Here is a 26,089-nt window from a genome sequence, read left to right as displayed (position 1 = left end):
TATCTTCGCTTGGAAAATTGAGGAAATGCCGGGAATAGACCCATACATTGCTGTCATAAACTTGACATTGATCCAAGTTTCGAGGCCGGTTCGCCAAAAACCAAGAAGAATGGCACCGATCGGAAGATCAAAGTTAAAGAGGAGATTGATAAGCTACTTGCGGTTAACTTTATCCGACGAAGTTACTTACCCAAAATGGCTTGCTAATGTCGTTAGGTGCAAAAAAAAGAACGGACAAATCAGAATTTTATTGACTTTACAAACCTTAACGCAGCTTGTCCGATTCATCCGTATTCATTGCCACGAATTTCCGAACTAGTGGATGCCACTTCAGGATTCCAACGCCTATCTTTCATGGATGCTTCTTCAGGGTACTACCAGATCTCTTTGAATGTTGATGACCAAGAGTTTACCACTTTCATTACCGACCAAGGCATTTTCTGCTACACTGTTATGCCTTTTGGTTTGAAAAATGCCGATGCAACCTACCAAAAGCTTGTCAATACAATTTTTTCCAATCTGCTGGGGATAATAATGGAGGCTTATATTGATGATATAGTTGTTAAATCGAAGCTTACTGGTGATCATCTTTCCGATCTTCAACTTGTTTTTGATAGGCTTAACAAGTATAACATGAGACTCAATCCCGCCAAATGTTCTTTTGGCCTCTCTTCTGGAAAATTTCTGGGATACCTCATGACTCGTAGAGGTATTGAGGCTAATCCTGATCAGATATGTGCCGTTATTGATATGCCATCACCAAAAAATAAGAAGGAAATTCAACGGCTTCGGGTCGGCTGGAAACTTGCGCTCTTCATAGATTTATTTCTAAATATTCCGATCGTTGTCATCCCTTCTTCCGGACTTTAAAGGGGGGGCAACTTGGAACATTGATTGTGAGATGGCATTGCAACAACTGAAGAAATACTTGGTCAGTCCTCCTATATTGACAAGTCCTTCAACGGGTTAACCAATTGGCATGTACCTAGCAGCTACAACTCAAGCTGTTAGTGCTGTTCTTTTCGTCGATGATGGTAGACCCGTCTTTTTTATCAGTAAGACGTTAACCGGAGCTGAGTCTCGTTATTCAAAGATGGAAAAAATGGCACTTGCATTGGTTCATACCACTCGTCGGTTAAAACCATACTTCCGGGGAGGTTGGTCGAGTTTATCTCGAAGTATCCCTTTACGCAAGATCTTTCGTAATTCACAGGAATCAAGCAGATTAGCCGAATGGGAAAGTTATCTTAGTGCATATAGCATTATCTTTGAAAGTCGTATTGCTGAAAAAGGACATGCTCTAGCTTATTTGATAGCTGATTTTCCGATTGATGATTCTCCTATTGACGATTTCTTGCGCCAAGAAGAATCTATGGAAGACATGCGCCACCAATAACCGGGGCGGGCGAAGACCAACTTGCAAACGTAATTCCTAATCCCATTGACCTATGGATTGTTTATTCAGATGGCTCCCATAATAAATCTGGGTCTGGAATTGGATGCGTTTTTGTTAAACCCGACGAAGAGAAGATTGAGAAATCAATGCGACTTGGCTTCGCCGCTTCAAATAACGGCCGAAAGTATGAGGCTGCCGTTTGTGCCTTGAGAACGACTTTGAACCGGGGGCTGAAAGCTCAGTTATACACGGATTCTCGCCTTGTGGCCAATCGGTTTGGCGGGTCTTTTGAAGCAAGAGATGACCGTATGGCGGCTTATCTTGGTTTGATACATAGCCGCTTTCGACAATTTGATAGCATCTCTATCACTCAAAGACCAAAATGACATACGCCATGCCGATTCATTGGGTTATCTCTCCGCCCGTTAGGTTTTAAGAGTCAAGACACATCACCGTGGAGTTCCGAAAAGAGCCAAGCATTGACTTTACCGAAAAGAATTGCATGACTTGTATGTACATGAAAGCAATTATTTGTTTTGTTTGTAATGCTGGCAAATAAATCGACCCACGATAATCGCACCAATCATGACTTCGGAAGCGGAAAAGGGAGATGGAAAATTCACAACATGACCATATTTTGATCTTCCATTAGAATCGTAGATCCATTTGTTCCTCCCGAATTAAGCTCAAAAAACAGATAGTGAGTTGGTACATGAAGCGGATGATAGTCCCGAAGTTCCCGATATGATACTATCGAGCGCTGATGATCTCCGATGCACAAGATTGGCGTCTTCCTTATATCCACTACTTGCAAGTTTCTTCACTTCCGCGGAACCAAAACTTCATTTGAAAGAATCAAACGCGATGCATGGAAGTTTTGGTGATATCATTCATCGACGGAAGTTTGCACTTATATCGCAAAGGCTCGGACTTAAACCCTATGTTGTGATGCCTCTCAAAACAGGAAGGACTTCAAGTTTTGGAAGAGATTCACTCCGGCTTATGCGGAAGCCACTCCAAGGGGCGAAGTTTAGCTCATAAGGCTATGACATAGGGCTATTGGTGGCCAGAGATGCAAAAGGATGCAAAACACCTATCTGAGAGGTGTGAGCCATGCCAAAAGCACGACAATATGAGTAAACTCTCTGTTACTGAGTTGCATCCCATGCTAAGCCCATGGCCATTTGTCAAATGGGGTTTAGACATTATTGGCCCTTTACCTAAAGTTCCAAGTAGTATACGATTCCTTCTTGTGGCAACCGATTACTTTACCAGGTGGGTAGAAGCAAAGCCTTTGGTCCAAATCCATGCTTCCAATGTCAAAATGTTTTTGTGGAGAAATATTGTTTGTCGTTTTGGCATTCCTGCGGCACTTGTATCAGATAATGGTAAACAATTTGATGCTGAAGAAATTGGCCGCGTGGCTAATTTGAAGATACGGCATAACTTCTCCGCGACCTTATCATCCGCGAGTTAACGGGCAGGCCGAAGCCACCAATAAGGTGATTTTGGCCAACCTAAAGAGGCGTTTGACTGGCACCAAAGGAAATTGGGTCAAGGAGTTGCCAGCTGTCTTGTGGGCTTATAGGACAACGCCAAAATATTCAACTGCATTGTCACCTTTTAACCTAGCATATGGTGCTGAAGCAGTCTTACCTACAGAACTGATTTCCAGTACATCTCGGTCGATTCGCGGTTGAAACAGGTTCCAATGACACTACTTTGGCTCGGTCAAAAGCTCTTATTGATGAGGTTCGCCTCGAGGGACTACAGCAGCTTATTAAGTATCAAGTCGACATGAAACGGAACTACGACAAGAAGATCCCGGCCCTAAGTCTTTTGCTCTCAAGACCGGGTTCTCAGTAGAAAACCAAAAGCTTATAGAATAAGGAAAGTTTAGGGAAAATTGGCAAGGACCCTACATCATAGATCGTCCAGCATCTAAGGGATCATATTTCCTCCGTACTATTTCTGGAAGAATAATAGAGAAGCCATGGAATGCTTACCACCTTCGCAAGTTTTACCGTTAGGAATTTTTTTGCAATTTTACATTACTCCATCAATAACAAATCTATCTATCTATGTAGTTCGTTCTATTTTATCCATCAATAAAGGCATTCAACTTCCATTCTCTTAGTTTGGTTGTCATTTTACATTTCTCTATTCTTCTGTACTTTTACTTTCAACAATGTCATTCATTAACATTCATTCTAGGGAGGTCATTCATATTATGCCTTTTTCGGTCAAAGTAAGTCGCATTCATGCCTACTTGACGGAAATCCGAGTCAATAAGATGGTTATTCTTGCTCGGAACAATTATTGCAATACTCCCACAATACAATATCCGTGCTAATTCCACTACTAAGGCAATGGCGTTGTGTTTTAGTTTGGTCACCGTGCACGGGGGACGACTTTGAACCTGTGACAACTCCAACAGTTGTCAGGCCTTGCTTCACGTTCGGTACAAATATTTTAACACCTGAATAGCTAGGTTCATTGAGGACGATCATGTCCCCTTTGCCTTTCAATAACTTTCTCCAATGGTTCTATATTGGGAGGTTCTTCTCTCTACATGGGGCGCGTCTCGTTCTTTTACATTCATAAATCAACAACACTAAGTGTTATACAGGTATGTTATCTGACATCACAATGATATTCAATAGCCAACTCATACTTTATTTTTATTTTCATAAAAAGTATTTTTAGCTCTACGGAATTACATACTCGCAATCACATGATCATTGGTTTGGGAAAATCCAATGGTTTCTTCCCAACTTTTCGCATATACAACTCGTACAAATCTTTGTAATTCATCTTCTCACGTTCTAGTTCATCTCCCATTTCTTTTAAAGTCTCGTCGGTTGTCTTACTTACTGACGATTCACGTGTGCCATTTGCACGCGTGATCTTGGCCGAGCCGCTTCGCTTTAAATCGTCATTCGCTTGTTATTTTTCTCTACCTCTTTTTGCGCACGTTTAAGTTCCTTATCTTTGGTCGCCACGAGTGACTTCAATTCTATCACATCTGCTTTTAAGTGTTTGTGTTCCTCCATTATCTCACAGGCTTTCTCAAATTCTTCGTACGATCTCTCCTCTGCTTTTTCCGTCCGCTCGGTTAAGTTTTTATTTTCGTCTTCTAACTCTCTGATGGTTCCGCTTAACGCTTTGTTTGCCTTTTCCAATTTTTGGTTGAGTATCTTCACTTTCTCTATTTCTTCTAAGGCATTGATTTCATTCGGAACGATATTTTTCTTCGCGACTTTTTCATGAATTTCTTTGGACCGTACTACCGCCATTTTAACCTGCGGCGAAAAATATATGATTTCATCATTTTTCAGAGTTAAACACAAGTTTGCAATAACTGATAAAAATAATACTATCATACCTGGTTTATACTATCGAAAATCATTGACACTGCTCTGTCATATTCTCCGATGTTCTCCGTATTCTGGTCACATTTTTGATATTTTTCGAGCCCTTCCATTGGCTTAGTCTCGGGCGATCCCTTCACTTGGTCTTCCAAACTTGAACATCTTTGCTTCATCTGACATTTTCATCAGTTTAGTGTTGGACACAAATTTCTTTACCGTTCTAACGCAATAGTAAAAATCAACGATCAACTTACTGTTAACAGATTCGGTGGTTTTCCTCCATGAGTAGTATTACCCCTGACAGTACTTGCCAGTGGTTGTTGGATTCTTTGCTCCTGCATTTTGCTTTGCCGTTTATTTTCTTTCACCGACTTTGTGTTCTTCGCTGCACTATCTTTTGTAAGTATCACTGTTTCGTTCTTTTCCCAGCCATTCTTTTCCTATATATACCAAAACAAAGCGAGATATTACATCTCTCTACACTTTTACATAACTATGTTTTCTACGGTACATACCTTTTCCTCTTTGTGTTGAGAATGTTTTATTTTTCTTCTGGGCTGTTTGGTGCATTGTAGTCTCGTCCCTCGAGACATCATACATTGTAACGTTGGTTGTCTCTCTTGGTCTCCGTTCGCCCATTTTCTTGTGGAACATTTTCTTTTGTACAATTCGCTATTTGTATTTGGCAAGCTCAGCACTAATTCTCACTGTGTTAATTCCGTTCCATCTTCTTTTTCACTATCGCTATCGCTGCCAAATATTGCATTTCTGAGACTCTTACTCTTCTTCGCCATTTCACTATGTGTCTCCTTGGACCTATCGGGCCGTTGTTCGATACCCCCATAATTTCGGAAATCAACGATATCATCAAAGTAGCTCAGATCTACCAATCTTTCATCAGAGCATTCATGAAAGAAGAAACGAAGATTGTTCTCCACTTCCTTGTCCAATTCAATGTCTGGTAGTGTACTCGCTTTCTCTGTTAGACACAATAATAACTCGTGTTAGTCAACAGTTTACTCGTAGTACAATTTTCTATACTTATGTTTTGGCTTACCTCGAAATTTGTTCGGCACTTTAAACTCTATCGGATTCCACTTCCCTTGCAAGCGGTACAGAAATCTATCCCATCCGGTGTATACCTTTGGGAACCCTTTAAAACTTCTGTTTGAATCCTTGAATTTAATTTCAAATTTTATGTACCCTTTCGGTCAAGATGGCTTTTCGGTCATTATCAACGCCGAAGATTTCTTGAGCCCCAAACCTTCGTTAAATTCATTTTGTAAACGGTGCGCCTCGTAAAGATTAACCGTAACGATATTGGCGGTTGTCCCGGTGCAATTTGCCACCACTCCAGCATAAGGCTTATTTCTTTGCTTTCAACGGAATTGCATTCCCGCAATTTAATTGTGTGTAAGCCATTACTACTTCATCTTCTTCGACTTTCGTTTCAAATTGTGACACTTCATCCATCTCAAATTTCTCGAAGTCCTAGTATTTTTGTATTTCCTTAAAAGCGACCATCGACGCGGTTCCGTAGTAAGTTGTCAGATTCGTCACCTTCTTTCCACCTCACCAAGTCTGCGTTATTATCATCGAAGTTTTTCGCGCCGAAAGTGTTTTTTCGTCCGTATAGTACGGTAGTTTCTACCTGAAAAAAAGAAAATAAAACCGGGTCAGATAGGTCAAAAATCGGGTCAGAAAGCTCAAAAACCGGGCTCACTGGGCCAGATTAAAAAAGCGCAGGTATGGTGCCCCCCTATACGGGCGCTGCACCATATCATGTGTGTTCTTTTAAGTTCCGGATGCCCAGGCCATATTAAAGCAAAGAAGGTACGGTGCCCTTTCTTTGTTAATGCCGCACCATATCATGTTCCTTAATTCACTTTTGAATACTGGCGCTCATCTTTCACAACCACAGCGTCGTGGTTTTGTGGGTTTTTGTGGTTCTTCGCCAACTTTCTGTTCGATGACGGTGGAGCCAGTTGAGGGAAAGGCAAAACACAATACACCGCTCTACCTCACCCAAATCTTAATCGGGGTTCAACAGTTCAACGCCATGCACAAAAAAAAAAAACAGCATAATGCGCAAGTGTTACTTACCACGGTATCATCACCCTCCAAGATGCGCTGAAGGGTGAGTATTCCGCTCTCAAATCTTGTTGTAGCGAAAGATGCAACAAAATCTTTTGAAGGCGCCAGTAACAGGATGACTTTGTGAATAAGCCGTTTTTCGTGATCTTTCCGATCACTTTTTACTGGTGCGATAGTAAGAATAGATGAAGACGATGAGGAGAGGAGTTGCCTGGAACAATAGGAACGTATAGGTGGATGACAACAGTACTAACCTTTTCTTCGTCTACCCGCAACTTTTCTTCAGCGAAACTAACGCCCCGGCACAATACGGAAACTTCCTGTCACAATGGTTTAGTACTTTGGAGAACACGGTGGTGTTTACTTTTGTTTTCTACCGTTTATCAGTGCTAGATCGTGACTTCTCTCTAAGATTTGTGCTAAGCATATATTTCTCTGTGTTATCTGTTTATATATACGCTGGTCCAGTGTTTAAGTCCCTATGTAATTCTACCATCCAAACCGACTTAAGGTGGATGACGCAATTCTAACCTTTATCCAATCTGGATTTATTTTAGCGTCCTAGTTTTATATGATGTACACTTCTTTTATGTTTCCTTATGCTCACTTATCACGCTACTCGTATTCATATTTCGGAACAAATTTTTGACTCTTGTATATTTTTCGAATTCCAATTATTCCGTTCACAATAATTCGTGAAATTTTCTCAACAGTTTTCAACGGTCTAATCTACGTATCGCTATTCCGTTGGCACGCATCATCGAATTCAAATTTCATATTATTACGTGACGCGTTCGGTACAGTTTTCGCCAATCGAATTTTTTTGCAATTTTATTTCTGTGCATCTTTTATTTTTTCTGTGCATTTTCGGCCGTTTTTTATTTAACTACGTCATTGCGTCCCGTATACGTTAATTTGACATTTTTTCATTTCCGCTAATTCACAAATTTTTCCCGATTGTCCATTTATCTTATCATTTACGTTCACACGACACTTTGTTATACACTCCGCTTACTCTTTTCTTAATTCACGTTTTCCGTGATTTATCTTCTTCTTTGAACTTTGAACTTTGTTCGACAAAAAGGGGTGATGTTCGACCCCCACCTACGCGGCAAACGCCCATTAGTAGGGGTCTCTATTTTATTCATTTAATCAACGGGGCTAAAGCCCAATTCGCAATATCGTGGATCAACGTATACGAGGGCCCATTAACTCACGTGTTATGCAAAATTTGAACCTTAGCCTTACATGGCTTGCCACTAATGTGACGTTGATTTATGTCGATTCATTTTTATCAAAGAGATAGTTATCACCGACAGTTATCTTTCTATCACAATTACTCAAGCAACAAGACTACTCGAGAAATTTTAAAGAGACTCTACTCTACCTATATAAATACCACATTATTTTTCATAGGAACTACGTGGAAACTTGATCCCCTAGATAATAGATCTTGTGACGAAAAGCGACCATTATTATTTGGTTCGGGCCATCTCCCCAACATCAAATTCCTCTTTATTTCTAAACGTTTTTTTACATCATTTCTTCCGTTGTGTTGAAGGCAGGTTTATCACAAAACAAGTATAAAAGCCCTTAAAACCATTTTCATCAATAACAAAAAGCCAAAACCTTATCAACAGTAACAACATGAAGCCCAAAATAATGAAATGTTCTAAAAAGAAGAGAAAATTACACCTGTGGTCATCTGTATAACAATATTGACAACAACAGTAATAACAAAGATGCTCAATGCTGTGACGTTTGTGTAGGATTCGGACTCCCCGTTACTTCCAAGAGAGGGCATCATAAAAGCAATTGTTATGCATATAAAGACAGTGCCACTGAGCTTGGACAGTTGGTCCTGGGCACTTGGCATTGTAGTAGTAAGATCGACAGGAATTTTTGTAGCAACTGATAACAGGGTTAATGTAACTGAGTTAAGTGAAAAGAATCGACATGGTAACCAGGATTTCTTGTGAAGAATTCCAGCGAACACATCACACGTTATAAGTATAAAACATACCAAATTTGCTGCTGCAACATATAAGACGATCCAAGGGACTGGAGAAGAATAGTTGTCCACGTTGACCATAGTTCCATTAACGCAGAAATTGTTCGTCATTTTTACTGATCTGAAATTTGTTCAGTATACTTCTCTAGCTCTTTTGTTTCCTAGCAAGGTCTTCCATTACTATTTATATCTGTTTCACTACCCGGAAGTCTTTCTGCTAACGTCACGGTGTTTTTTGGACATGACATCATTGGATCGGTCGAGTGAGCAAGCAGACCGCTGTGTTTTGTGGAGGAATTAATTACAGAGGAAAAACTAGTAAGGACTTTATTCAGGTTTGTTCATGCTTTCAAAACGAAAATAATTGATCTTCAAAGTTTATGCTATTTACGTGATCATGAATATGTCCGTAGTCTATTTACATGAGGACGATGGTTGAATGAAAACGACGTAACAAAAGGGAAGAGCTAGCCTGGTCCGGCTGAATTTGGGGCAACTTTGAGAGACTCTAGTGCACAATTTCTGAATGAATTTCTCATGTTCGTTTACCAAGGACCTGACTACCTGAGCAGTTGACACTTGACACGCACAAGAAACTGTATAGAACTGACTAACTGAGGGCTGTTCCATAATCCATACATCCATATCCATCACACCATGTTTCTCATGTCAGAAGAAAGATCGAGTAGAATGTCAACTTGCAATGGGTTGTTAATGCCTAATGGGAATTGTGTTGCGACTTATAATGGTTTCCTCTAACAAGTCACTGGAGCAAGGTCTGTTCTACACTTCCACGGTTCCACCACACCATGCAAGTTTCTTGCATTTTTCTCCACACCATATTTTACCACTCAATTCATATTATCAACTAATCAGATCTTAATATATATATATATAGTATTTAAACATTTTTTTTTTGGTTTGGTGTTGATTTACTGATATGACTGCAACACCTTTGGTAATTACTAATGGAAAGGCATGAAAGTCACTTATTTAGGTATAGACTGACAAAACAAATAAAAGGCACCTTATCTTCACTTTATAAGACGATCAAAAAGTCAAGTAAATACTGCTCGTACCAATTAAATATCATGTGATCACATGAACCTCCATTATTATGTCCCAATGGTCTGGCAAAACACAGCAAGTCGTATGGCCACATTCTCGTTTATAGTTGCTGTAGGCCAGTAGCATGGAAATAAGATTGGAAAGGTTTTACTTTGATTCCATCACCTATGTAACACTGAATGTTAGTTGTGATGAGCTCTCTATCAAAAAACAAATAAACTAATTATTGCGGTGTAAGTTGTAACTGAGATTTCTTGAAGCATCAGGTACCGAAAAAATTGAAAAGCATGAAGATACTATTAGCATCAAGGCATTTGGTCACACATTTGGGAAGAATAAATGTGGACAGTTACTACTAAAGTTGCGAATAGTTGTTTCTCACTTTCTCTCCGACTGAAATACCATGAAAAGGACGAGAAGTTATTTAGTTTTCAGCTGCCATCAATAATCCATCTAACTTGATAATGACTTTTTAGCTTCTACCAGTGCTTGGAAGGAAGTGTAAATAATACTAAACAGTAAACCAACTTCTGGTAAGTTTAGAATTTTCTCTCATCAAAAAAATAAAAAGTTTAGAATTTTCGGTTGGCATAAAACAGTACAGAACTACAAATAATAATTGAAGGGTAAGAATTTCTGCAACTCTTAATTCTTTCTGAAATGGTGAAAACAATATGTCATTGGGCACACAGTGGGGACCAAAAGTAATGGCCTCAGGTTGGTCATTGTGCGTTTTCCAAATAGTCCATACTCTTGTCTGGTCATATCATACGGATTTATTTTGTTAAATACATTCAAATTCAAATATATGGTATAGTACTTGGCCCCTCAAGCCCGGCCCTCAAGCAAGAGGATTGAGAGTCCGCACGGATAAGGGCTTTGAGATTTAAGCATTGGCCCGGCCCGACCCAAACCTCAAGCAATAAAAGAGGGCAGGGCAGGACCGGCCCAACCCTCAAAGTATGAGGGCTTAAATATTTGAGGGCCGGGCCAAGCCTGAACGGGCCATTTGACACCCCTAATACGGATTAATAAGGTTAAAACTTATATGGGAGGAGGGGTAAGAAATAACCATCCAGGGTTCTTTTTTTCTTTTAGGGAATGAAGAAAACGTTGTAAAGGAACTTTCATGACCAACATGACACAGTAAATCATATGAGATACCCAATGGCCTTGATAGGGGCCAACCCCACAATACCTCCCTTAATAGCTGGACGCAATAATGGATTCTTCTCTGATGAAAGTGATTGAAATGGCATCCAACAGCAAGCCACAACAAAATAATGAAAATATATATAGGGTAAAAAGAAGAGCTAGTGGTCCACTTCATTTACATACATAATTGAGTTTTGCAAATTCTCAGCTGAGCAAACTCAAGCAATGAAGTTCTTGTTCCAGTGTCCCTGCTGTGCCTGTTTCTGCTTCATGAAGCCCAAGAAAGGGAAACCAAAGGAGAAAGAGGCCAGCAAACCAAAAGAGGCTAGCAAAACAAAAGAGGCTAGCAAGGAAACCAAAGGAATTGACTCAACTGAAGGAACTCCCAAGGAGTAGGCCTTGTGCAACAATAATGCAACTACAGCTAGCTAAATGCTCTTCGACATATTATCTTCATTTTCTTCTCCTCTCCTCTTCTTAGTAGTACGCCTAAGCAAATTTGTATGATCAAATCTTGATAGTTGCATGTACATTGTTCATCCAAGATGAAAAAATGGCTTTTAGAGATGTCTTTTGTGTACCTTGTTATTTTTTGTAAGTGTAATGCCAACTATAATGTAGGTTGGCCTATTAACTGTTTTTGCTTGGTTCAGCGCCATCTTTGGACACCAGACCCATGTCCTGCATTTGCTGTTCAACTGACACCAGACCCGTCTCCGCAAGGAAACTGCATAAAAAGTACGAGTGACATCAATAACAAGCTTTTTCAGAAGTCATGTGCAGAGACGGGGTGGGGGAGGTTCAGTCAACTTTTCATTCCCTCAATATTCATATCGCAGAATTTGAACAGATCTTATGCAAAAGAAAATTTTGAAGTTAATAAACAGTGTTCTGCATCTAGAAATCCAAAATCCCAAAATTAGCATTGTACATACAGCACTATTAACAATAGAGTCAGCTTGTCATGGTACTAGTAAATAGTAGTAGCAACATTATATTTGTGTTCGGTGGCAAGAGAGGTGGCCAGGTGGGTTACCGTTTTTTGGTAGAGTTGGTTTTGGTGGTCTTTGGTGGTGGCGGCAGCACTCACGTGGTAGTGGCGGGGGATAGTTGACGACTTAAAGTCAAGGTACTGTGGTCGCTACTGAGTTACTTAAACAACAATGTGGCCATTAATACCAGAAAATGTTGGGATGGAAGTTAGTACTAGTTATGGCAGTTGCTGTGGTGGTATAGAAATGGTGGTGGTGTGGTATAGCTGATGGCTATGGTAGTAGTATCTGTTGGTGGTGATCAAGTCTTCCGCATCAAAGGATGTATTCATGCGGTGGCAAAAAGTCGTACTCTGGTGGTGGTTCTGGCGTTGGTGATGATCAGAATTCAGAACTGAAGTAGGGAAGGGAAATATATACACAGGAGGTAATATAAATAAGGGAAGATCGGAGGTAAAACAAGATATCAGTATGTTAATAAAGATGAATTACATCTTAGAGTCATGGTCATTAAGTATGGAACCCCCAAAGTTGTGGGACCGCCATAATTACCTTGTTACTCACGTGACATGCCCAGAAAATCATTTTTCGCTCCTTAGTTCAGAAATTCCAGTATCAAAATGAAATTATAAAACAAATGGAAAAACAACAATAGAAAGGGTTTCATATAGTAAATAACTTAATAATACAAATCTAACATATTTCACAAAGATCCAGAAGCACAACATTTCAAGTTTATTAAAGAAGGGCATTCAACTTAAAACCCATTGGTGATAAGTGGAGCGGCCCAAAGATTTATATATTTTATTGCGAGGCATTTAACACCCGATATGGGATTATAATATCAATACGCCCCTTCACGTGTGGTGTATCTTGAGCCTAACACGTGAACAATTTTTTAAACGGGTGACGGAGTAAAATGGGCAATAGAAATAGCTCGCTCTAATACTATATTAAAGATGGGCATCCAACTTAAAACCAATTAGTTATTAGTGTAGAGGCCCCAAGATTTATATATTTGATTGCGAGGCTTTAGACGCCCAATATGGGATTATAATCTCAACAAAGTTTAAAAACGCATTGCCTTCAGTTGAAACTTTAAGGTGTGTTTGGCTCACTGATTAAATTTTCCATGGAAACAGCACAAACTTTAGAGAAAGAGTGTTGAGAAAGACGAAGAGGAGAGGCCAAAAGAGGAAGACAGATATTTGTTTGAGAACTTTAGATTGTCTTCTGTATTTTGCGCATCGATATTGTGGCTTCCACCAATACATATAACTCACCTTCCACCCAAAACTAGTGGATTTAACAAATGCAAGTATAGTCAAGTAGGTAGATTGTACTTTAGAAACGCACAACAGTGATTTCTTTATGAGTAGAAGTCACCTGATCTTAAGGATGCTGGCATGGTCAGCCACCTTAATGAGTTTAGTAACTACGATAGGTCAACCAGATTGTTCATTGAAAAGCCAGATTTCTATTATTAATAAACCTAAGGTGAAGTCATGGATATTGTGCAATTGTCAATTTACGAACTGATTGCTTTTTCTGACAACAACATTAGCAAATGCTGTAAGAAACAATGTCCATCTCGACTGTTAATGCAAATGCCCCCCCCTAAAATCTGTTTCTAATAGCTTTTCGATGCTATTCTATCAGCATTCCAGTGATCTTTAATGCATTTGCCCTAAACTGCGTCTAACAAATGATCAGGTCTACACTTAAATAGAGTTTATGTAAATGGTCTAGCACACACATCTAAACACATATAGGCTTCACTGGAGAAACGTGATTGCAAACAGCTTTTAGTCTTGTGCTGATTCCAGCAGCATGGCGATTCATCTTTTGACCTTTATTCAAAGCACCTAAACTTGCATAGTTAAGTTCCTCAAAAGAGACTTGACCACCAACTGCATAGGGATAGCAACTAAAAGTACAAACCGGCAACTTGGGGACAGGAAAATTATCTAAGCTTTACGCTCTTTATAAAGCTTTCGAGTGATAAGGTATAAACCTCAGATCTTCTCTTGCTATGCACCAAAATGTTCTAGGATAGGATCCTTCCTAAAGGAACAAGGAACAAGAATAAGCTGCCCTTCCAGAAAATTTATCAATGTTTGAACTTTGAAGAGATTGACACCTAGTCTCACTTGGTAGGAAAAACTTTGTCTACATTGATCAGAGTATCATTTCCTTAAAAGCAGCCTCCAACAAAAAATTGAAAAAGAGGATATAAACTATGACAGACATGGAGTTTGGATGTCCACCAGCAATTCAGCATAAGTTGATTCATAGGCACTCAAAGCACATACAAAAGACTTAAGGTCAGAAAAGGTAGAAACTGTTCTATAAGGCTTCAATTAATGAGGTACAATTGGTACAATCCAACTATCCAAGTGTTCAGGGTTAACTTCCCTCCCTTGAGAACATAGTTAAAAATCAAATGCCTTTTCAGAATACTGACCAATGTTTGAAATTTAAGAGACAGTAACAGATATAGGAAAATCTCGACCAAGGAGTATCAATTTTTCAAAAAGCAGGCTCCAAGCAAAAACACGAGTCAAGATATTTTTTGAAAATACGAGAGCAACAGTTAATGGTTATTTGACTTATTTCCGACCAGTCCCCAATGAAAATATATTACTGCCTTTTCATTCCCTTCTTAATAAAAGTTTATTTTTATTGAACTAAATATGGAATAAACAGCACCCCTAATACATCTTTTTGGTCTTGTAGTGGGTACTCCACGTCATAGTACCTTTCTCCAATCACTGCGCTTTCTGCGGATCTTCCTACCCATAGGGAGAGTGGGCGACCGGGTTTAGACCAAGAAGACCTGGAAAATAATAGCAAGACCACTAATGCAATCCAATCACAATAGATGATTCTCCCTATCCATCTCACAAGTGAATCCCAATTACATATTAAATATCGATACCATATTTTTAAGCCCTATTGCAACCCTAGACCAATCAAACAAGGTTTCTTTGGTTTCCACAAGAATCATGTGCATATCCTTGGCTATATGCTTGAAAATCCTCTGGTAACAATCCCGTCATAAAAGTCACATAGTGGCCCTTGTAGAAGATCAGTAATCCTAGTCTTACAACTCAATGGAGAAGTAATCATGTCTGATGGGGTCCCATGGTTTCTTTTAAGATGAGAAGAACATATCCCTAACACTTCTATCCTCCTCCGAATTGTGACATAAAGAGCTCCTCTCCATCCCTCTTCTATTCATGCTATGTATATTTTGAATGCTCTAGAGGTATCATCCCCCCCCCCACCACCACCACCACCACACAAAACGGCACTCTGCAAGGGATGGTGCTAATCATATCCTTTTGCACGACATCTTATTGAAGGACTTTTCCCGGAAGTAGTTTTGCAAGAATTATAAGACATCACCGTAATATCTTTATCACTTGACCGTTCATCTTCTCCTATGTACCTCTCCAAAGCCCTTCTCTGCTTGATAAATTATAATCATTAAGTTGCTACTCTTCCACCTCCCAATCATAAGATTTCTTCTCAATACAATGTTTCAAACTATGCCATTAACTCCCTTTTCTAGATAACCGGAAGTTCTTGTTTCTTTTTTTGAGATGGCAACCCATCCAAAGACACATATTGCTCACATAATTTGTCACCAACCCGTGGGAAGGAGATCAATGATGGCACAATATATCATTTCAAAAATATATTGTGCCAACACTTTCGAGCTGAGAAACTACTCCTTATTTATATTTGTCCACCCGTTGGTAATTCTCAGCAAAGAGTATGCCCATATTGTTTCCGGTGTTCATTTGGTTGCTACTTACTATTACCAACTCCACACTTTTCAACAATAACCTTGTGCCATCATTGATCTCCTTCGTCCCTGTATTTCAACAACCATTCTGTAACGAGTGCTTCACTCATGGACTAAAAGAACTTACACCCAAACCCTCCTCTTTTAAAAAATACAACTACAACTCTTCACTGCCTTCCCATATGAATCTACTTAATACTTTCTCAATTTATCTACGCACCCCTCTACGTATTGGACAGAGAGATAGAAAATCTTTCGGATTTTGAGAAACGGTAGCTTTAAGAAAAATAAAGCCTCCAACCTTTTAACAAACATTTAGCTTTCCAACTGATTATAATTTTTTTCTCAAAAACAAGTCCTTTGATCACAATGATATCATGATAGCAATATTCCCAACAAACAAGCACAAATTTAATACTAAACATCAAATATGCACAAAAACGAAGTAAAAGTAATACCTGTTAAGGAGAAAAAACAAGACCCCAGTGATCAAAACAAGCAACATAACATGGACAATCATAGTTGAGTCACTAGAAGAAAAGGCTAAGCCCAACATAGCAGCAAGACAAACAGCCAAGGTCAAGAAAGTAATTTTGACTGTAGACCAAGTTGCACCCTGTGAAGAAAAACCATCAAAGATTTCAGCTCCTTAAAAAAAAAAAAAAAAAAAAAAAAAAAAAAAAAAACGTAAAAGAAGACTTGTTACATTAACACCAGGTGCTAATGCTCCTAAAAGAACTGCTTGGGCGGACGAAACATCTTGTTGGGGATTGGTATTAGTCATTTTTTTTACGAGGGGAGTGTTTGTGAATGAGGATTCGTTAAAAAACTTCAGAGTCAGTTTGTGAGTTTTAATGGAGCGGGTTTTGACTTCTTTTTAGTCAAATTGTAACTGGGCCTGAGCGACCCGTTAAGACTTTAAAGGGCCGATATAATTGGGCAATTTTTAGTCATGTTATGGTCTTATGGTTAGTTATATCCTTGGCCTAGCTGTAATTCTTGATAATGTAAAAGTAGTTGAAACATACTAGCCTTTTAACGCATTTTGGGGATGAGGAAAAGGGAGTGAGTTGTATTTTGAAATCTATAACTGCTCATGTATATGTACATGTGCCTGTGAGCGCAAATAAGAAGGTACTTAAATATACAATTATCAACTTACGAATTCCAGAGGGAACGCATGAATTTACGAATTTGTTAATGTGCTAAGATGGTGGAGACATTTGAACTCCAATGGCAGTGTCTCAAGTACCCTTTTTTATGCGGAACCTCTCAGTTGGGCCTCCTGTAGCAAGTGCCATTCCTTCTCTTTAAGATATTTCAGAAACAGTTGTTGCTCAGACCTTAGGTCCTTGACAGCACCACGACCATAAGGACTTGGTCCCGGGTATGTATCAGTTCCACTATAGAAACCTGGATGGTAGGGAAGGTCTTCCAAGTATCTCCTTGAATTCACATCTGAAGGATTTGTACTCTGATTAAATGGAGCTACCCTTGAAACACTATGGTCCTGGAACCTACCAAGCAAAGTTGGCGTATAACTGAGTGGCAATGTGAGGTCCTGAGGTCTATCATGATTGACAGGATACTGATGAAGCCATTGAGCAGAATTGTTTTGGGTAGGGTATGCTGTGTATCCACCACTGAACCTAGGGATGTTGGGACTAAAATTTGGTGGAACCTGAATTCCAGTTAAATTTGAGTAACAGCTTACTTGAGATGCAACAGGAATCAATGGTTTTACGCCGTCCAAGTAACCGTCTTTAGGATACTTGGATAAATTACCACTGAACCACGTAGCATCATCAGGTAACAATGGAGCAGAAGGCACTGGAGGCATATAAGGAGCTGGCATATGATGGATAGTTGCAGATGAATTATGATGACCAATGACAGAGTCTCCCTCATAAGTGGATCCATGCCCAATATTGGATGCAGGAGATTGAAGAGAAGATGTACTTTTCACATCTTGCTGCCCTACTCCAGTTCCACCAATGGAGAGACCAGTTAAGTATGCCGAACAGAAATCGTCAGTCGCCCTGAACCATGTAGCCCCTTTCCTCCTGGAATTCCTAAGCTATCTTTGTTTACAACCCATGAGCTGAGGGAGGGAGGCCCTGCAAGAGATGGGGCCTCATCTGATTTTGAGCTTAATGCTTTAAACCTTGGTGAGTCTGTGGACTCGGTAAATGCATCTATCGCTGAATCCTCTGGAATAGGCTCTGGCCAGAATGTCCGGTTGCTAGAACCAGCAGCATTTGAACAGTAATTGATGGGATCAGTGCAACTCCCAATCTTTAGGTCTAGAGAAAACCCGCGACGCAAGCATTCGCCAGAAGGTGCTGTTAGGTCCCATACTCCTTCATCGGCAACCTGACAACTTGTTGCAACAGGAAGGTGAAACGGTGCAGAATTTGATCTTGTAATTGGCTTGAAGAGAATAATCTCTTCTTCTTCTTCAACAGGGGAGTTTCTCTGCATATCAACTATTTCTGCATCGTCCTTGATTTCTGGTACTTCACATTCTTCTGTGTATTCTTCAAGTGGTAGAACATTCGAGGACACATGAATATGCTGCTGAGGATCTCTCACTTTAAGATCAAGGTCAGCTTCAGCTGCATTTAATTCTTTTATGCCTGTCAACTCTTTTGATTCTGCTGTATAAAACTTCCTCGTCATTTCCTCATAGAAAATCCAGTTCTGAGATGCTTTACCTACAATCTTCATCGCAGCACGAAAGATTCGACAAATGCGAAGCTGACAATGGTTTCTGGATTCAAATGCATTTTTCACCTCTTGGTGACTTTGGAAATCTAATGGTCCATCAAATTGAGAAACAGGTAAAAAACCCAGTAACTCGTTATCTTCCCAAAGAATACCTGAATCTGGAGATTCAATTTCATTTCCCTTATCATCAAACTGATTCAGGAGGTCCACAAAAGAACTAAAATAGTAACCTATTGCCTTCACACATTTTTCATCAGCAGCATATGCTTCTGCCCTATCAAGCAGATCCACCAACCACTCGGTAAATACTAATATTGCAGGCAAAAGAGGACTGTAATCCACAGTTTCAGCCATTGTGCATCGATTAACAAGACGGCCCATACAGATGAACGTGGCAGTAAATGCAAGCTGCACTAAGGAAGATTGTTGCATGAGCTTTATGTTTTTTGCCTTTTGTATTTTTGGGCTTTCACTCAGCGTATCAATTGTGAACATGAGTACAGAGACAAGTTGTAGTGCTCGAAAAGGACCTCTTTTTGGTTGGTCCATATGTTGATACGATTCTAAAATGATCTTTAGATTTGTGTCATCAAGTGAGAACAAAGCCACAAGTTCTCTTATGGTGGACCCAAATATGCACGGAAAGTCCACCAAACTGCACACATCAAATTTTAATTGAACTAGAGATCAGACTGCAGAATAAGTGATGCAATATTAGTAATTGACTACTCGAGCAATATATGGTGTGCATAGGAAATTGGAACTAGATAGTAGATGTTTTTACTCAACAATAAATCATCATCTGAGGTGTTTTTGAAATTCAAAATGACACGAATTCATCTTTTGACCTAAGAGAGAAAAAGGAATGGTCTGTACAGTCTCAACTACAATTGTAATTTTAACAAAAAGAAGTTCCACACATTAGTAGCACGTAAGGATACATCTTTCACTATACTAAGAAAAAACTAAACTCATGGATCGCATTTTAAAATGCCTACCAAGTACCAACACATTTATGATGATGTATTAATCATTTCACGAAACTAGAGTCATTTTTATCACCATCATTGGTCCGTGAGGACAGGCTACAACAATCTTGAAATAAAGGATGTTGCACATAATGAATGAACAACTTCTTACAATGGTCTGGTTACATTCCGAATCGTGATATCAACCATGAAAATTGTTTGCATTTATATATTTGTGTATGTGGGTGTCTTTAGTAGTAGGGTGTAACTGACACCACCAAGTAAATATTGTTGAGATATTTAGTGTTGTCCCACATAGACTTTAAAGCCTTGCACATCATCAACGCATTTGCTGTCCGTTGTGACACATCAGCAAAAAACGAACCCAAAATTGCTATCCTAAAGTTATGTTTCAACACATTTTTCTTTTTATTTCTAACTTTAATAACAAACGGCTAAAGTTTAGCCGTTTAGAAAACCTTTGTTTTGTTGATTATAATAAGTTACTTTAATAAAAATGATATTAATGTGATGTCAAAGACAAAAATAAAGAAAAAGAAGAAATAGTGGGATGGCTAAAGTTTAGCTACCCATATACATTTCCCACCAACTTATTCATCAATTTTGATTTGAGACGGCTATACTATTACTGTCCAGTAGTTCGACTAAACTTTAGCCATCCAAACCGTTTCTATAAATTTCACAAAAATGGTTTCGATTATAACAATTGCTAGGATAGAAATGGGTGTTTGGCAGCATATTAGAGGCCCAAATTGTTGAAATAATTGTTAATTGTCACATGCAATCGAATTTGGCAACGCGTTAATGATGCTCTGTTAAAACTCGTTGCCAATGTGAAAGGTCACAATAAATTTAACAATTTCAGCCTCAAACATCGATTACTATCACAACAATTGTTATAATCCAAACCAATTTTGTGAAATATTTAGCAATGGTTTGGACGGCTAAAGTTTAGTCGTTCCACTACGGTAATAGTATAGCCGTCTCAAATCAAAATTATTATTTTTAATAAAAAAGTCAAAATGGATGAATAAGTTGATGGAAAATGTATATAGACGGCTAAACGTTAGCCGTCCCACTATTCCCTCTTTTTCTTTATTTTTGTCTCTGACATTTATATCATTTTTAATAAAGTATTTATTATAATAAATAAAACAAAGGTTTCTAAACGGCTAAAATTTAGCCGTTTGTTATTAAATTTAAAAATAAAAATAAAAATGCATTTGAACCATAACTTTAGGATAATTTTTGGGTTCGTTTGTTGCTGAAGTGTCACAACGGATTTAGCAAATGTGTTGATGATGCTCTTAGTCTATAAGATCCTAGGTACATCCACTCATTGTCAATTGGTTTTGAGTTTGTAAATACATGACACCATGTTACGCTTCCGAATTATTATTCTACTTCTACCGATATTGGATGAAGATTAGCTACTAGAGTTAGTCTTTTTTTTCTAAACCTCAAAATCTAATTCTAATGGTTAGAGCAAAATCTAATTCTAATGGTTAGAAGTGAAACAGTAAAAAAAAAAGATTAGATAAAGAGTTCTCCTTTTTCACACCTACCTATGTGTATATATAATCTCCCAAGAATCCCCATATCTTGTGCATTAAGAGATTTGGATAATAATCCATCCCATTAGATAACCAGTAGGTAAGTTATCACATGGTCCATGGAGTATCCAATTAGATCATTAGATGACTATGTGGGCGTGCTATTTGTCTTGGTTCAAAGTGATCCGACCCACATATTAATAGAGTTGAATGCTCCAAATTTAAGATCGTACAAAGCAGGCTTATTTAGTATCTGGCCCAAGGGCACACCTGCTCAATGTTCATCTCTACACTATATAATAGCCAGGTAATTATAAATCCTCTCCACTGCAGAGTAGGCAATTTGTAATCTCCATAGTTGCTCAATTTCAAAACACCTCCCTCACAAAAATTAGAACAAACCCCCTATTTATTAATAATTTAGAAAAATCTCCCTAATATTACTTAAATTATATAATTATCCCCAATTTCCCTCAGCAATATTAGAACAAGCTCTCTTTTATTAATAATTTAGATAAACCTTTCTAATGTCACTTAAATAACATAATTATTCCCTATTAAAAAAATAGATGAGCCTTTTCTACATAATTACAATTAGAATCCAAAAAAATCATGTTAACTATCGAACTCGAGGGACGGGTTTCAAGACTTTAAGACTTTAGAAAAAAAAACCAATGCGTAGCATGGTTTGCATACTTGTACTTCATAATGATGACCGTCCTGAATGCCGAATGAATTATTTTCTTCTTGTGCATGTACGTGTCCTTGGTTCCTTTTAACATTTATCAAGAAGAAACATATCTTATTTATCAAAAGATGAAGCAAATTTTTCGCTGACACGGTTGTTCAGATCAATGTACGTGTATACAAAAACTCTTTTGCAAGCAATGCAAAAAACAGATGAACATGCATACTTGTGGAGAAGTATTATTATCAACAGACAAATCAAAGATTGCAGCCAATATAGGGAACTATTTCATCCAAGGTCCCAGTAAAAGTTATGAAAATAATTAACCAGATAAATAGAAGTTCAGAAAATAAATGTGCATTCTGCTGCAACACATACCTTGGTTTTACGTAGAAGTAACTTATCATATGAACAATTAGGGACCATAATTCGGATCTCTCAACCAAAACTGCATTGGATTCTCTCGAAGGGAAATTTGAGCAATGGTCACTTGGTTGTGCTTTAATCAGAATAGGGCTTCCTTCAGATGGTTTGAGGAAATTGAAGGTGGTCTCATTGGAAAGCGAATTCAAATGTGATGACCTATTCTGTGATAAAGTGACATTACAATCAACGCCGTATGTAAACATGAATAAGTTTGACTGAGATAGATTGGACATTGAGAACAGAAGAATGTAATACTGAAATTCAAACCTTCTCAAAGAGAAGAATAAGGTTATCCCAAGCATCAGGAAAAGGTTCTTTAATGGCTAGGCTTCTCATGCAGTGGTATAAAGCAAGGAGCTCATCACCAACATAAACTGCCAACACAGCCAACTGCAAAAAAATCAAATACACATATTTAACGGCGACCTTATAGAAGTTATTAGATCTGTACAAATCTAATAATAGAGTAAAATAGACTGTCTAATTGAAGTGTATACACATCTTGACACTAGGATTCATCTGCGGCAGATAATATGTACATCTAGTACCTGGTTATGGGGGCTTCCACTATAAGGCCAAATTGTTGATGCATTTAAGTAGTGCGTGGCTGCAACAGACCATCTACGGTTTTGACCATCGGGTTTTCCGTAGAGTTCTCTGTATCGAGCAAGATCTCCAAGACAAACTAAACAACGGTGACATGAAATCTGACACCTATGGATTCTATTTGAGTCCATAGAACTGGAACGTGCACCTCCATCGAACAACATAAGTTCTTCTGGAAGCCCAAAACTTCTTTTAATCTTCTTCACTAATTGATGGTAAAATTCAGATGCTTCTGACAAGAATGATTTAAATCCTTCCGGAAAATTGTCAACTTTGTGCTGCACGAATGCGACATTTTTCACTGCTTGCAAGTTTACATTTTCTTTATTCACAAAACTTCCACGAAGTTTATTACGGTATTCATCAATGTGTATATAGTGAAGCTTCCACAAAGATTTTTCAATTTCTTGCAGTTCTGCCAATTCATGGTCATTCAAGATAATTTTCTCATAGCTAATGCGGGCTTTACGATATAGTTCCTGAACATCTGTGTGCATAATGCCCTTGGACTGAACCAATTTCCATAACTGCTTTTCTGCATTAACAGCCTGAAGTATGAAAGTTCCAAAGTTAGGTATTGCGTATTCTTTTTTATTATAAAAAAAAAAGGGAAAACAATTCTCTTTCCATAATGCAGAAAGTAAATTAGAGGTACAACTTCTGAAATCACCTCAACAATAAAACTCTGTACGTGGTTCCCATCATTGAGAGAATCTGTTGGATCATCATGCATTGTTGGTGTAGATATAAGCCTCCGTATGGTACCTTGTATTTCAGACATGTGACTGGAAAAGACTACGATATAGATTTCTTCCCCGAAAGCAAATTAAATGACTCTAGCGGTGATAAAGTGTATTCTTGCTCAGTCCCAGAGGAAATGTACTCAATCTTTTAGCGTCACTATATAGTTCTTGATGAATGTCTCTTTACTCTAGCAGACCTATGAAAGCAGACAGAAGCTAGTGATGAATTATTCTCTGCCCAACGTTAGGTGTAAAGTAAAACAAAGAAGAATTGAACCGGAATGGAAATTCTGAACTTTTTAATTAGTCTCAGGCCTCTTTGACTTTCTGTTCTGTTCTGTTTTTTTTTTTTTTTAATTCAGAACTCTGACATAGACAATCATACATATAGCAAGAAAAAGGTAACAAGAGGCTTCATCCAAGATTAGGTGACAGTAGGTCTTAAAAGGAAACTTAGTTGAACATTACTAAAAAATTGCTTTCCTTTCAAATAGATTATATGAAACAGAAAATCACTCCAAGCTAGAATTTACGAGTAGCATCTTGCAAAATATGTGAACCCAAAAATTATTATGTAGGTGTATGATACCACAATAGAAGAAATACACAAAACTCTATTCATACTCTGAAGCACTTGTGTGCCGTCTTGCCTTATGCTAGTCATGAGCTTCTCTAAAGTGAGTATAACACAAATGCACTAGTAACGGACTGACAGACCTGATACCGAAAAAACACAATCTTCCAGTGAATTCGTCCACACGAATGGAAATAGTGTAATAGACTATGATACCCATGTGCAAACTCCTAAAAATTATAGCACTTTTTCATGTACAAACTACGCTACTTACCATAGCTCATAACCACTGCAAGCTGCAAGGCTTCACCGTCTAGTGAATACGTCGCATGATTGACAATAGACTATGACACCCAGATACAGACAAGGGTAGTGACATCTCGACACGGATGCAAGATACGACAAGGAACATTAGATATATGAGGCTATCAGGCTATGAGTATAATTTTATACTCATGATATAACTGCATAACTTTTTCTTAATGGAGACATGACAATTTCTGACGTTAAATAGGAATTAAACATTCTACAATGTCCTCCTAAGATTGCCAAAAAATCTTGTCTGTTGGAATAATCATGTTTTTCTTCTGAATTTTTATCTTCTCCTCCCTTTTCTCCCTCCTGGGTGACTGAGGGATAAGCATCCGACCAGTATCGTAGTCGTATTGTGTCCGAATGGGCACGAGACCAGGAGAGAAACCCAAATCATAAATGATAGACAACACTCATACACTACTTCTACTTAAATAGGATTTAGCGACGGCTAACACCTCAAGAGCTGTACAGCTCATTCTGAAATTTCGCCAATTATGTTCCAACTATATAAAGACTCCAAACAGCGGTCAGGCCTCACCTTCAAATGAAATCATCCATATGATTTACAGAAAATAATCCTAAATTTCTTTTGCTGGAATAAATTCTGGCAACTTATACCAGTAGATCAATGGTTTATTTCATGAAAACTGAAAAGAATCTAAGAGTTAAACTTTCCCCAACAAAAAGTTCTCCTACCACATTCTATCCATAGGCTCCAAAGTCCAAACAATTGAGGGGCTTCACCTCCCAACAAGTTTGTCCACATGAATCTATCACAACAGTAATCTTAACTTCTACTAGAGTACCTCTCATGGGTGATATATCCTCTACTCTATTTATAAATCATCACACATAATAAATAAATAAGTTAGAGCCTTTATTCATCACTGGATAACCAAGCAAAGAACATTATACAATTAATCACCCCTTGAATTCAAATCAAGAAAACAAGTTAAATTACCATCACAAATACCAAAAAATTATAGATTAATCATATTCCCATGTATATATGTACATTTGCCACAGCAGCTTTAACACTAAGAGCAAGCTTAAAAGAAGTCATATAATAAAAACTTATAACTTACTAACTTCCTTTTACCAACATATAAAACAATAATGTAAAAATGAAGTAAGAACATACCCAAAGGCAAAGCAAGAACGAACAAAGCTGATAATTGTGACAGTGAAAGAATATCAGCTCCAGAAAACAGTTAAGTGGAAAAGAGGAGAAGGCTAGCTAGTTAGCTTAATTAATGCAAGAATGGTGTGTTGTGAAACAAGACAAAATAAAAAGGTGACGGATGAGAAGAAGACTTATAAATCAGTTGTGTCGGGAAGAAATGGAATAGTATGTAGTGTTCCTCAAGCTTCATTTCTTGTCATGAAATCTAGACCGTTGGGTTTTGTCAAAGTGTGGTTTGTGTGTATCTCGAGGTTAATCTAAGAGTAAGAGAAGAAGGATGATCGTCAACTTTAAAGATGACTAGAACATTGTTTAATTACCGGGAATATAAGAGATGGACTCATTATGTGGGTTTTGCACACTTGTAAGATAAGATTTGTTCTTTGT

General features: G+C 38.3%; 2 protein-coding genes and 1 long non-coding RNA gene across 8 annotated transcripts; all 3 read right to left on the bottom strand.

Annotated features, from left to right (window-relative positions):
* Window positions 1-4,335: 4,335 nt before the first annotated feature.
* LOC147476482 (uncharacterized) lies at window positions 4,336-5,888 on the bottom strand. Of its 2 annotated transcripts, XR_015209015.1 has the most exons (4): window positions 5,283-5,888; window positions 5,022-5,207; window positions 4,782-4,940; window positions 4,336-4,698 (listed from the first exon to the last, which is right to left on the bottom strand). It is a non-coding gene; the product is annotated as an uncharacterized LOC147476482 (long non-coding RNA). The 2 variants fall into 2 exon arrangements; XR_015209014.1 differs by having other exon boundaries at window positions 5,022-5,888.
* Window positions 5,889-7,707: 1,819 nt separating this feature from the next.
* Window positions 7,708-16,783, bottom strand: LOC147476481 (uncharacterized). Of its 5 annotated transcripts, XR_015207280.1 has the most exons (5): window positions 16,605-16,764; window positions 16,357-16,514; window positions 11,677-11,822; window positions 8,885-10,140; window positions 8,519-8,772 (listed from the first exon to the last, which is right to left on the bottom strand). XR_015207280.1 is itself a non-coding variant. In XM_086581778.1 (4 exons), exons 1-3 carry the CDS (start codon window positions 16,680-16,682, stop codon window positions 11,726-11,728), a joined length of 333 nt encoding a protein of 110 aa, XP_086437904.1. In that variant the 5' UTR covers window positions 16,683-16,764; the 3' UTR covers window positions 7,708-10,140; window positions 11,677-11,725. The 5 variants fall into 5 exon arrangements, 4 of the variants coding, with proteins under 4 accessions (XP_086437904.1, XP_086437905.1, XP_086437903.1 ...); XM_086581778.1 differs by having other exon boundaries at window positions 7,708-10,140; XM_086581779.1 differs by having other exon boundaries at window positions 7,708-10,105.
* Window positions 16,784-16,950: 167 nt separating this feature from the next.
* LOC147476480 (Telomerase activating protein Est1) lies at window positions 16,951-25,939 on the bottom strand. Its single transcript, XM_086581780.1, is given in 7 exon segments — window positions 16,951-17,918; window positions 17,921-19,280; window positions 22,234-22,442; window positions 22,549-22,671; window positions 22,830-23,435; window positions 23,558-23,827; window positions 25,661-25,939. Coding segments are annotated over 6 exon segments (3,171 nt in total). The 5' UTR covers window positions 23,669-23,827; window positions 25,661-25,939; the 3' UTR covers window positions 16,951-17,156.
* Window positions 25,940-26,089: the final 150 nt, after the last annotated feature.

The sequence above is a fragment of the Coptis chinensis genome, chromosome 9 (assembly GCF_015680905.1).
Source record: "Coptis chinensis isolate HL-2020 chromosome 9, ASM1568090v1, whole genome shotgun sequence".
NCBI classification, from domain to species: domain Eukaryota; kingdom Viridiplantae; phylum Streptophyta; class Magnoliopsida; order Ranunculales; family Ranunculaceae; genus Coptis; species Coptis chinensis.
This window is presented reverse-complemented; position numbering and strand designations above follow the sequence as displayed.